Source organism: Cyclopterus lumpus, chromosome 10, assembly GCF_009769545.1.
Source record: "Cyclopterus lumpus isolate fCycLum1 chromosome 10, fCycLum1.pri, whole genome shotgun sequence".
Classification (NCBI taxonomy): Eukaryota; Metazoa; Chordata; class Actinopteri; order Perciformes; family Cyclopteridae; genus Cyclopterus; species Cyclopterus lumpus.
Window position 1 is genome coordinate 18534976 of NC_046975.1, and position 12484 is coordinate 18547459.

Below are 12484 nucleotides of genomic sequence, written 5' to 3' on the forward strand. Positions count from 1 at the left end.
GAATAGGTGTAATCTTTCATGTCTTCTTAGCCAGGCCTCAAAATACGTTTCCAGTTTCTCCAGAAAGAGGCCTGATTATTACCGCTTACGCTGAAGGCTTTTACTTTATTCTGTCTCACGGATTTCATCGAAATCAAACCTTTTTCTGTGAAAACTATTATCACGTAACAAAGTCCATCGTACATTTAAGTCGCTGTGATAGTGAGAGCAAGAACTCATTAAAGTTGTGAAATCAAAACCATGTATTTGATACCATTATTTATCAGCATTGTTTTTCCAGCAATAGCCAGTTGGTGTATTCACGTTTTCTTAATTACCTCTTTAGTGTTTTTTGTTATTAGTGGCGGAGTCCGCCATTCCTGCAATGGATCCAAATCCATTTTCATTCTTTGGAAGAAGCTTCGTCCGCTGGCCGTTTCTCCACGCTTTGTCTGGATTTGGTTGCTCCGCTTTAATAGCAGTGGACGCCCTTATAGTTATCGATTTATCGGGACGATTGTTTCTCTCGATGTATTGTTTGGTCTGTGAAATGTACGCCCACCAGGCAGACTTTCACTGATGATGTTCTCAGTGCGTTTGATGACACACCTCCAAATACTCAGGAGAATAAGCAACGGTGGTCACATGGTTCCTGCATGATGTACATTTTATTTCAATAGTCCTTCATGGCAGTAAAAGACAACACTTATAAGTTTGCAGTCCCAACATGCAGAACAATCATCGAACAGAATGACGGGAAAAAAAATAAAAAATATTAAAAAGTAAAAGTTAAAGGTGCGTTTTTTTTCTCTTTTGTAAAGTGATCAACACTTGAGGGAGAATCAAAGTAGTACAGTTAAACATTTCAGAGAACAGTTTGTGTTATCCATTCATGCAGCCCACGACTTTCACAGACAACGTGTGTTTGATGTTTTCTGGAGAAAGAAAGCAACCGTCTACATCCACATTCAGCGGCTTGGAAACCTTTTGACAAGATGACGTCCAATTACGTTTTTACACTAAAAGACCGGCAGAGAAAAGTAATCATCAACCCTCCGTGAAGAGCTTTCCTGTAAAGCAGAGGTACACTGCATGAAGAAAACGAGTTACACACATTTACACTCAAGAGAAATCATATACTGAAACCAGATAATACCAGATATCCACGACTGGAAAGGTACATCGAGTGCATTGTGCAACATCTCCTGTCGAAGCGAACTGAGCATCAGAAACTCTCACAGTCGAGGTCGAGAGTTTGATCACACACACACACACACTCGTGGCGCGCGCACACACACACACACACACACACACACGAGCGCACGCAGACATACCCTGCACATTAACACACACACTCCCATACGGGCCATGCATCAGCACACAGCAGTACAACATAGCTATACCTGGAGTCGTGCAGACGGACAACTGGAGCAAGCCACACACACAAACGCACACACAAACACACACATTCCCTCTCACACACGACAAAAGAAACAAACCGGGAGACGCCAGAAACTCCCAATCTCACAGAGGACAGACATGCAATGCATACATAGAAGTTATCCACAGGAGAGGTGATACACACACACACACACACACACACGTACACACGCGCGCGCGCGCACACGCACACACACGCACACACACACACACACACACACGCACACACACAGCACATGCACATGCAGGCAAGAAACTGACAAACACACACTCTCACACACACCGTCAGAGGTTTGATCTCCCATAGGGAGAAGAAAGCAATCACACAGACATTAAGTAGTCAATTATAAATAAATCAAGCTGTAACAACATTAATAACAACACAACATTTAAGAAAGCTCAGTTTCCTCATTCGATCTATTCTATCCTGCCAGTTCATAAGAGGAACAAAAAAACAAAACAAATAAAAGTTACAGACAGTTCATTACAAAGCCAGTCAATGCAAAAAAGTCATACATCTCCAATATAAAAATACAAATCCACAAAATAACTATAGAGACAAAGTAGTTTTGATATTGTCGTGAAGTTTTCCTGGCTAATATTTCTCTCCCCCTTAAGCTAATGGCACTTATGTTAGAAGGATAAAATCTCCATGTTAAGGGGAACACCGTCACCACTGAGCTCAAACAGGACCATCGGAGCGCCTCTCCCGTTCACCTCTGCAGGAACACATCTTAGTTTACACGCGTGCCACAAGGCACTCGGAAGTTTTCACATTGTACGAGTGCAAGACTGTGGTGGGGAGACAGTGATTTTGTATTCAGGTTGGTGTGTGTGTGTGGAGCACGGGTCTAAGCTAGCTAGCTAAACTATTCTTGGCTATCTTCTTCTTCTATGAGGGAAAAGTTCTACGTAGGCACCGTTGTGATTGTTGAGACGGGAGTGATGTGTGGAATGCAATTATTTGTCGCAAGCAATGCTTCTGCTGTAAAAAACGGTGGAAACAGGACTACGGTGAGTTGCGGGAGGCAACGTCTTAAAGAATTAAAAAAGGAAAATAAACAAAATGAAACCAGGCACGATATCTACAGACTTCAAAAAAAAAATAAAGAAACAACTGTGGTTTAAGAGAAACAAGGATGAAGGCATGAGCAAATGTAAGGCTTCACACAATAGATGCTTCCTTAAGTGCAAAAAGAAAATATAAATATTACAATGTCCGCTCTGAAGTGGTCCGTTTAGTGCTGGAATACACTCAGGAGTGTGATTACATTTGGTTTAAAGTTGTCCGAATTCACTAGTACTTGGAAGATTGAATATACGACTGCTCTTTGGCAATCTTTCACAAGTTCAAATCCTCTAAAACTAATCATCGTCCAGTGTTTTAAATTCTATAACAACAGTGTATGATGAGTATGATGTTAATATAATTAAATGAACGGAGACGTTCACTCCAACAAAGCGAGCGAGAACAGTGAAGCGCTCCAGACCACAGACGGCTAAGAAAGCTCCTCGTGTCTGCTGGACACACAACTACAGCTGATAGTGAACACAATTTGAACTGTTCTTTTTTTTCTTCCCTTTTTCAAAGACACTCTCTTCTTTCCATTTCCTATCCATGTCCAAATATCCCCTCAGTGCTGGAGGCACACATTTGCACCCCCCCCCCACCCCCACCCCCACCCTCCCCCACGCTAAGCTTCAAATATCGCCAGTAGAAACGGCTGTTGTGGCTCCGGATTGGCCGACCAGAGGGCCGGCGGCTCACCACTCGTTGGTCCTCTCTTTGGTGGTGTCGTACGCTCTGATGACATCAGACTGAGACACCACTCCGTTCTCGTCTTGAGAGAAGGCGTAGCCATCTGAAAAAAAGGTTGAAGCAGTTAAAACTATGGACCTCAGAGATTTATGTAATACAAAGTAATTATAACATTTAAAAAAAACACACACACACACACACACTTAAAACAACTGAATAAACAGAATGAACCATTAAAAAAAATAAAAATGTTTAGCAATAGTTCAGGATTTCAGGTCATATTGTTTTTCATTGCTAAGAAGACCAATACTACTCATGCCTGAAGGCTGCAGAAGGCTGAAGTCATTTAGCTTAGCGCAAAGACAGGGAACAGAAGGAAAGCGCCAGCCTGGCTCGGTCCAAAGGTAACACGGTTGCTCAATATTTAACAAGTTATATCTCGTTTGTTTCATGCACAAACAAGGAAGCGTAAAACAACAATGTGGGTCTTATTGGGCCTTCTACAAGAGCCAGAACCAGTCTTCATGCTAAGCTAAGCTAAGTAGCTGTAGCTAATGCCAGCTTGTGCTGCGGAAGAGAATAGCCAAGCAATATTTGAAGAACGCAGTTCTTTAAAACTGTTCTGAAGCAATTTCCATAATCCTCAAAGACGACAACAATTTTTTAAAACCTGCTTCCAAAGTTTCCTCAGTCACTGCTCCGGAAAGTACAAAAATGCTTTTAACATTCAGCGCACACAATTGTTTTCTCAGACAAATGGAGGCGAATGTAATGTAACTTAATGTTATGTAAATACATAAGTGGCACAAACTGAAGCTTCATATTTAAGTGCACAGACATGAGATGGGTATCGATCTTATTATCAGCAAGAAATTGAATAAGAATATTCCCGAATTTGACAGAAAGTCACCTATTCTTTAAAATGAATCATCTGATGAAAATAAAACACTAAAAAAAGTTTTAAAAAGTAATCACAGCACTCCCAAATGTGTTCTACATCTATAGTACAACAGCAGCTCTGTGATCTACCACCTAAAACGTTCCTACTGGGTTCCTTTGTGACCTTTGACCCCTGACTCACCTTCAGGTGTCAAATGACTCGGTCACTACCTGGAGGCCAGCGGAAAAGTTCAAAGGACCCCGCTGAGATGAGTGCATTGTGGGGGAATAACATGCAACATTTCATCGTTTCATGGTTATCTCGCTCTATTGAGCTCAACTCGGGAAACACGAGGCACACGGGGGGGGGGACGGGGGACGGGGGACGGGGGGGGGGACGGGGGACAGGAAGTCAACAACCAAAACAAAAAGAGGGAGAGAGGCGTCTATCCGGGGGCTAGAGGAGACGGGAGTTTTAAACGTGGTGAGGTTTGAATAAGGACATTTAAAAGGAATCAGACAACAACGGTCTCATCCCCACCTATGAGACAAACAAAAAACAAACTGATCAGACACAGGACAGAAACGAAAAAGAGAAAAATAAAACAGAACACGAAAGCTTAAAGCATTATTGGAAATGTAACGCCTGAGTTTAGCTGCCAATACGAAAGCTACACTACTTTGATCTCTTACTTTACACTTAGTAGTAGAAAGTGCATCTTTCTTAATGTACATCAACATTTAGAAAGAGACATTGAAGTAGTGTGCAGCTGTCTGTGTCCATAATTTACTTACAGATGAATATTACCAGTAAATAATTCTACAATGTAAAATAGCACAGAGCCGGCCTGAATGCTATTTGAGTAAATGAGTAAATTGTGCATCATTGATAATTCTTGTTTAATGTTATCTTATCCTAAAAAACAAGAAAATGAAACAGACATAATAATATCAAATAATATACAAAGGAATATGAATACAATTGTGACTTAAATGAGACAAAATGAAATAAAAGAATAAAATGATTCAAAAAGTAGTGAGATATGATATACAGTTCTTCCCAAACTGTAAGTATTCATGTCTCTAACTCGCCAACTCATTTAATATGAGCAGTTTGTGAAGGTGAAGACACAGGGAAATGTCCTGCATCTGGTGAACATATATATATAAATATGAGTATTTATGAAGAGAGGTGGGATGAGCGTTACTGCCCCCCGCAGACGAAGGGTGAGACGAAGGTTTCAGAGATACAGTACGCGTCAGAAGAAGAGTAACGACGCTCCATCGGTTCCCCTGACGAGGGAACATTTTTGGAAGCATATAAATCTAACGTGGATAAACTGAAGTGTTCTTTGGGGTAAAAGCGTACGGCCTGACGCCTCCATCTTAGGGCCCGTGCAGCCAGAGAGGAATTAAGAGAGCAATATAAAAACAAAGAAATATTGTGTAACTTACGGAGCAGGTTCTGCTGCATGGACTCAGACCGGTACAAACTGACGGTGCTCTTCTTGAAGACGTTCTTCAGAAGCTGGGCCCTCTCCGTCAAACTAGACACACACACACACACACACACACACGCACGCAGGGTGTTAGCAGCATGCTGAGCACCACAGGCAGATTTAATGAGTCATGCATCACGCTTGTGTCCTCCAGAGTGGATGGACCTGCCAACCTGCTGGTACTAACCACCATGTAAGGGAGACACAACTCTGCAGACACACGCCGAAGAACAAAGTGTGTATGTGTGGGTGAAATATTTCAAACCATCATGTGTGTAAATGTAACTATACGGGTCCTTCTCATGTGCAAAATAATCTATGCATTATATCTCTTGATGTTTATTTCTGTAAGGGGTGTGAGTGCGTGTGACTGAGTGTGAGTGTGAGTGTGTGTGTGTGTGTGTGGGTGGGTGCAGCCTGCTGGGCCCAGGACAGTGGCCAGACTCTGGGATCATTTTCAGCTAGCAGGAGATCTCACACCGATCTGCACCATGTTGGTTCCTGCCTCGGCCCCCAGAGAGCAGAGCAGACCCGGTTCAACTAATACGTTTTTATAATATATGGCTTTAATATAGGAGGGCTCCAAAATGAGACTTTCGCTATTTGAGGGGGGAAAAAACATGATTGCTGACATTACAGTCAAACTCCTGCAATTTAGCAGCAATTTGAGGATTTCTCTCTTCCAAGTAGGAATATTATTGGCAGCAGAGCCGTGAGTATTTGTGTAATTTTGAGGGATTTGGGAGGTCACGGATGAGTTTTACTCCAAGTACCGCTTGAGACTCTCAAAAATACATTATATTTTGTGTACCAAAAGATAGCCCTGAAAGGCCATTCTATGATCCATACAGTGAGACAGTATACATTTGCCATTTATTATGCCATTCATAACTTGTAATTGAAAGTCCCTTTTATGTGTCCCATGCCTCAAAGCACACAGACAAATTATTTCTGCTTGAGAATAAAGTCCCATAATTATTAGAGAAAGTTGAAGATGTACTATTACCAACGCCCCAGTGACCACTGCACTTTGAATGTGTTAATCTCTGACGACACGTTAAAGCAACCAGTATCATTATTTTATTCATTTTCACAAGGAAGAGTTATTTTTCTCAATCAGAGAATAAAGAAACTCAAAGCAGTAACTGTACCTCTTTCCATGCACCACTGCTCCAGGGTCTTTGGACAAAGCCTCCAGCTCCTGCACCTCATCCACCAGGGTCTTGAAACACACTTTCTTCACCCTGTGACAATAATTAAAACAGAATCAGAATGGGACAGATGTTTAAGATGATACAACTTTCAGAGATTGACATTTAAATACCCCCATTGCGGCTTTTGAATACATCAGTTAATGCACCTTCTAGCTCTGCAAATTGCTCTTGACACCTTGAATCTGCTGTGGGCTGATGTCAACCAGACACAAACATTTCCCAAGAGGTATTCACATTGTGGAAAAGCTAGATCTTCTTGGAAGTCTGTCGCAAAACTTTGGGGCAGGAATGTCTATGGGAGATATGAGAGATTCTGGAGGAATTTCCTGTTTTGGATGAGTATTGGAGTGATGATGAGCGAGGACAGCGCAGAGAAGACTTACACTTTGTAGGCCACGTCAAAGGCCAGCGAGGTGATTGGGATGAAGACCAGGCCCGTCCAGAAGACTCCCGAAGAGAACATCATCTCCGCCTGTCGCACACACACACACACACACACACACACACACACACATACACACACACTCTCGGGTCACTGTAGACAATGCAGAGTTCAACACCTGATCAGATGAAAAGAAGAGCTTTTTAAAAGAAATAAAAAACACCTGATAAAGAGCAGCCGTTATCATCCTCTGTAGTGGCACATAATGCAAAACATACATAACAAAGGCAGCCCAAAACAAACGCTTATATTGTTGAACTAAAGAGGAGATGGGTCCAAAGAACTTGCTTAAAGTGGGTTAATCCTCTGTGACTAAATGATGTTTCTGTGTGGATCTCCTTCACCTCTCAGCCCTTCGGGGCGGAGGAAGTGCCTGTGAAGTATTTTGACAGTGGGATCTCTTTCACAGGAAAACAGCTCCACTGTTTGCTGTGTTGAGAGCTGCTGTCAGTCAGTCACAGGAGACACAGCACTGTCATCGGAGGTCCTTTAAAGACACAAGCAATACAACAGACGCACTGTGTACGAGGGTGTCGATGGAGCTGTTGAAGTGTAATCATCAGAGCTTAAGACTCTGGGAGCGAGGGTCTATACTTCTGGGGTTCAGGTGTAGCCGGGCCAACGCTTCCTTCTCGTGCGATTGGCAACCTGAGTAAGAGACTTGAGCTCAAGTTGAGTCGAGAGACGACGTGGAAGAACGATAGTTTCACAAGTAGCTCATTTTAAACCAATATTTTCAAGTACTCAGTGATGCATGAAGCAAAAAAGTTTGACGTCTGAGTATAACGCGACCTGGTTCTCTGGCCGCCGCGGGCCTGAGGGCGAGCGCACTAGCGTTTCCTTCAACCGCACCTCGAGCGCAGCCTCGTTCTCAGCCTCATTCACATGAATGAAGGAAGCAAAATAAGTGGACTCAGCTATTGGTGAATGTTACAACTTTTATGACTTCAATATTTAAATGAGTGCCAATTCATGCGTTTGTACTGGATGTTGATTTACCTTAAAATGAACGTATCTGCTGAGTTACAGATAAGGATGCAGCGATCCGACTTTTTCAGTCCCGATAACGATATCATCGTTTAATTAAGTGCCTCACATCTTTCTTTCATATGCAAGTAAGGAAACATCGGGCTTAGCTTAAACATTACTTTGCCTTCTAAATATAGATATAAATGTGATGAATTGTTATTTATTTAAATAATGGTATCCGATACAGCAGTTAGCCTGACTGTACACTCTTAGTCTTGTCCACCGTTTCATTGGCCAGACAATTAATTGAGAGATTAAGTAGTAGATTCATCAAAAATCTAAATATTAATTAGTTGCAGCCTTAAACTTTCAAATGTAAATAAAAAAAATCTGGGACCAAAGATGTCACCAACTTTACTATTCTGTAATCTTCATGTTAGGTATGAGGTCGACTATCAGAGCGACTGCCTCAGCCCCAAAATACAAAACATTTTTCGCGTCAGCAACATCTCATTATTGTTAGTTGACTGAAAGTTCACAGACGGAGATGATTTTCTTTAACGTAACTCTTCTGAATTATAAACAACGAGCTGATGTTTTATTTTTAACGCAGCGTGGGACAAATGTTCCCACCGAGCCCATGAGCAAAATAAATCTACCAGCGAGACAGCAGCGATCCTCACGGAGACTCATTCATCTTGCTGGAAGAAAAACACATTTGGATATGATCATATGAACAAGTCAGGCTTCTTCTCCGTACGCCGTCACTGGCATGAAAAATATGCTTCATTAGTGGAAGACAGGCGCCAGTGATGATTTAAATTAAAAAATGGCCGGTGGCCGTGTCACGAGGTTGTTTTGGGTCCAAACCGGAGCGGAGACGTGGACCGTCATGTGGGGGTGAAACAATGTTTGCTTTGGCCCGCTGCACTGAAACTATCTGTCATTACGCGCCCAAGTGCAAAACTCGCAAACTCGCGCTCCTTGCATTGTAATGCGCCACTTGTTTAAACTGCCGGGGCCTCTCGACAGCCTCCTTCCTGTAATGTGACACAGGCAGGGCCCTTCGGATGCACACACACACACACACACACACACACACGCACACACAGATCAGTGTCAAAACTATCAAGGCGCTCAGGTTTGCTCAAATTAGCTAATCTGTTTGCCATTACCTGCAAATTGACTTTGATGTCTGACAAAACACCGGGGGAGAGGAAATCCCAAATCACAGGAAATCAAAAATGTCTTTTTTTCCTACAGTTTGAGATGAGGCTCGGATGAATGGAGCTTTTCTGTGTCACCCGGGAGGCTGAAAATGTACGAGATGAGGGAAAATTGCATTGAAGCACAGGATATTTTCATGTCAATTTTGGAAATTGGGCAGCCCCGGTGGAAACATTTACTGTTTCATTTTTTTTTTTTTTTTACACAAGTCAGTTTAATTATTTTCGTTTTCATCCAGTGTATCGTGCATTTTAATGAGAGCATTTAGGCTGTCTTGAGAGCCTTTTGAAAATAAACCAGGGATGCATACGCAGCATTTTAGCTTGAAAAATAAACCATCTTAGTCTTTACAAGTTCAATCTATAAACCATATTTATATGGCTGTACAAACCTCGGGGCCACAAATGTTGTACACACAAGAGTGATACTTCAAATCTCAAGTTTTTATTTAAATAAAAAAAAATGCTGGTACAATAACTCTTTCTAACATTAGGTACCACTGTGAAACCTACACAAACCAGTAGACGGCAATAAAGTAAAAACCCAAATAAACGTTGCATTTTTTTCGCCGTTTCGAAATCAAAACTAATCTGACCATTTACAAATCAACAAATGTTGGTCCTCGGGCATCTGGACCGGCTCTGCGACTACAAGCGGGGGCCAGCAGGGTTTGTGGATGCTACCGATGCCTCATACCAGGGGGCCCCAGGGAGCTGGACGGGGTGAGAGAGGTCCGAGGAGTGGGGCTGTATTTTTAGGACAAACTAATAAACTTGTCTGGCTGGACAGACAGTAGTGTCCGCTGGCATGGAGCGGTGTGTTTTGACAGGCCGCTGACCCCCTCATGGCCACACACACACGCGCAGACAGACGGACTAGACGTAGGACTAGACAAAGCAATCGTGTGTAAACATGTGCACACGCAAAATGATAATTTCCTGATATACTGCTATAAAAGATGTATGTTTAGTATTTCTACTCTGTTCCAAACAGACAGTATTTAGGGATGATGTGGTGGTCAAGAGGTTAAAGGCATGCGTTTCTGGAGTATTACAATGATTAAGCTACATAACATACAACTCTCTCTCTCTCCGCACCTTTTCTGTCCATTTATACACGGTCAACTACCAATTAGAGATAAACATCTATAAAAAAAAAAAAGTGGTTGATTTCTGGTTAACCTTTTAATTACTGGTTCAACCTGATTTGAGAAATGCCCTTGACCAAGCTACTTAACCCCCAACTGCTCGAGTCAAGCTGCACTGACCAGACTTTGCAGCTTCAAGGTACAGCATCTGTGTGAGTTTTGAACAGGCAGTTCTTTGGGGGGGGGGGGGGGGGGGGGGCGCATTCATTATCTGGATGTGGAAACCAGACCAGGCTAACAGGTGTCAGGGTACCTTTTTCAGGAAGACTTGATAAGGGGAATCTGACACCTGGCTGATTACATTACATTACATGTCATTTAGCTGACACTTTTATCAAAGGCTGATCATGTTTAGGAAAGCCTGTAGTGTCAGCAGTTTGAGTTGTGTTAATGCCTCCCATTGTAATGGCAAATGTGAATAGAGGTAATCAACTACTCCTCTCTACAGGAAGATCTGGATTCAGCAAGTAAGACAAACAACCTCTTCCTTAAACTCAAGCAGCTGTATGACATACAAGCTCTACTAATATTCAAACACTAGCATCCTGGATGCACGGGGCTTCGGTGTAGAGCATTTGTTATTATGCAGACTGAGAGGAGAAGGCCATGTCCATGTTTTGGAGCACCGGAAACGGATGACGTAGACACCGGCGTCGGCTACTTGATTGGGTCTTCGCAGTCCCAAGGTCTCCTGATTCATCACGCCCTTTTTTCACGTGACCTTTTTCCGGAAGAAAATCACCAACGGCCTTGATTACCGATCGAGTACCAGGTTAATTCAACATGGAGAACTGATTACAGCCGTCGCTGACCTTGTTTGTTTAGCAGCTGTTGTGCAATTAAATTCTGCATTTCATGATTCTCCAACTGCCGACATGCGGAGGAAGCAGCTGTTATTGGAGCAATTAGCGAGCTGCGTGTCCCGCGGCGTTATCAGCCCCGAGGAGCGGATGTCTGAAGTCACGGTTTGTGGCTTTGAGGATGAGGAGGCGATGGACACGAAACAGACGACTTTTATTTTCTCATTAATACTTATTCTGTTTTGCGCAACTATTGGGAAGTCCACACAGAAAAGCAACAATGCTCTCCAGTGCGAGAGAAGAGCTTCGAGTGTAAGAACAGACGATAACGATGCCGAGAGGCAACGAGTGAGAGACGTGTATTGGCCACATTTATTGACCCATAATCTCTTCAACTTTAATTTGTAAATATTCATTTTAAAGTACATTTTATATGAGAGAGAGAGAGAGAGAGAGATGCACAGATAAAAATAAGATTTGTAAATATCCCAAACATTTTAAATTGAGTTTGAAAAATTACAATTTCTAAAACTTTCCATGAAATTCTCATATTTTCTGTAACTAAGCAACCAATCTACTTCTTGTTTACACATACCCAGTGTACAATAGTCATGTGATGTTCGCTTTCAGGCTTGCTAATGGACGAAAATAATTTTGCAAACGATGCTGAAACGCCTGTGTGGACGGCGATCATTTTTGTTTAAAACAAAAATGTATTAATGTGGACGCAGCCACAGACTCAGACTTTACTTTGGGCTGCATCTATCCATGTTGATTATCCAATTGGCTGAATTCAGCTGGCTTAACCAGACAACAATGTGCATGCCGGCCTCAAGGAGAGGAGGGAAATTGAAGATGAAATTAAACATTTGGCCAAATGGGGCTCCATTCCTCAAGACTTACTTGAATACAAAGGTAAAACTTCTCAGGAATAAGTAGGTAGCCAACACAGTACGTTAGAGAAGAAACAGATGTCAGAGGATGACAGAAAGAAGCATGCGGAGTCAAATAAAGAGCATGAAAAGGAACAAAAAAGAAAATAAAGAGGGCAAAAAGTCAGCCTTTTCTTGGACAAGGCAAATCCACAAATGTCATCAGCAGAGACAAACCAGCCAATAACCACCCCAAA

At 42.3% G+C, this 12484-nt stretch overlaps 1 protein-coding gene across 5 annotated transcripts in view; it reads right to left on the minus strand.

Moving 5' to 3' along the window:
* Nucleotides 1–3112: 3112 nt before the first annotated feature.
* Nucleotides 3113–12484, minus strand: part of atp8a1 (ATPase phospholipid transporting 8A1) — a 94607-nt gene continuing 85235 nt past the window's right edge. For all 5 annotated transcript variants that reach the window (XM_034543103.1, XM_034543100.1, XM_034543101.1 and 2 more), the window contains 4 exons: nucleotides 7154–7242; nucleotides 6708–6800; nucleotides 5513–5604; nucleotides 3113–3281 (listed from right to left, as the gene is read on the minus strand). In XM_034543103.1, coding sequence (XP_034398994.1) covers nucleotides 3184–3281; nucleotides 5513–5604; nucleotides 6708–6800; nucleotides 7154–7242 — 372 coding nt within the window. In that variant the 3' untranslated portion in view covers nucleotides 3113–3183. The remainder of the gene's footprint in view (nucleotides 3282–5512; nucleotides 5605–6707; nucleotides 6801–7153; nucleotides 7243–12484) is intronic.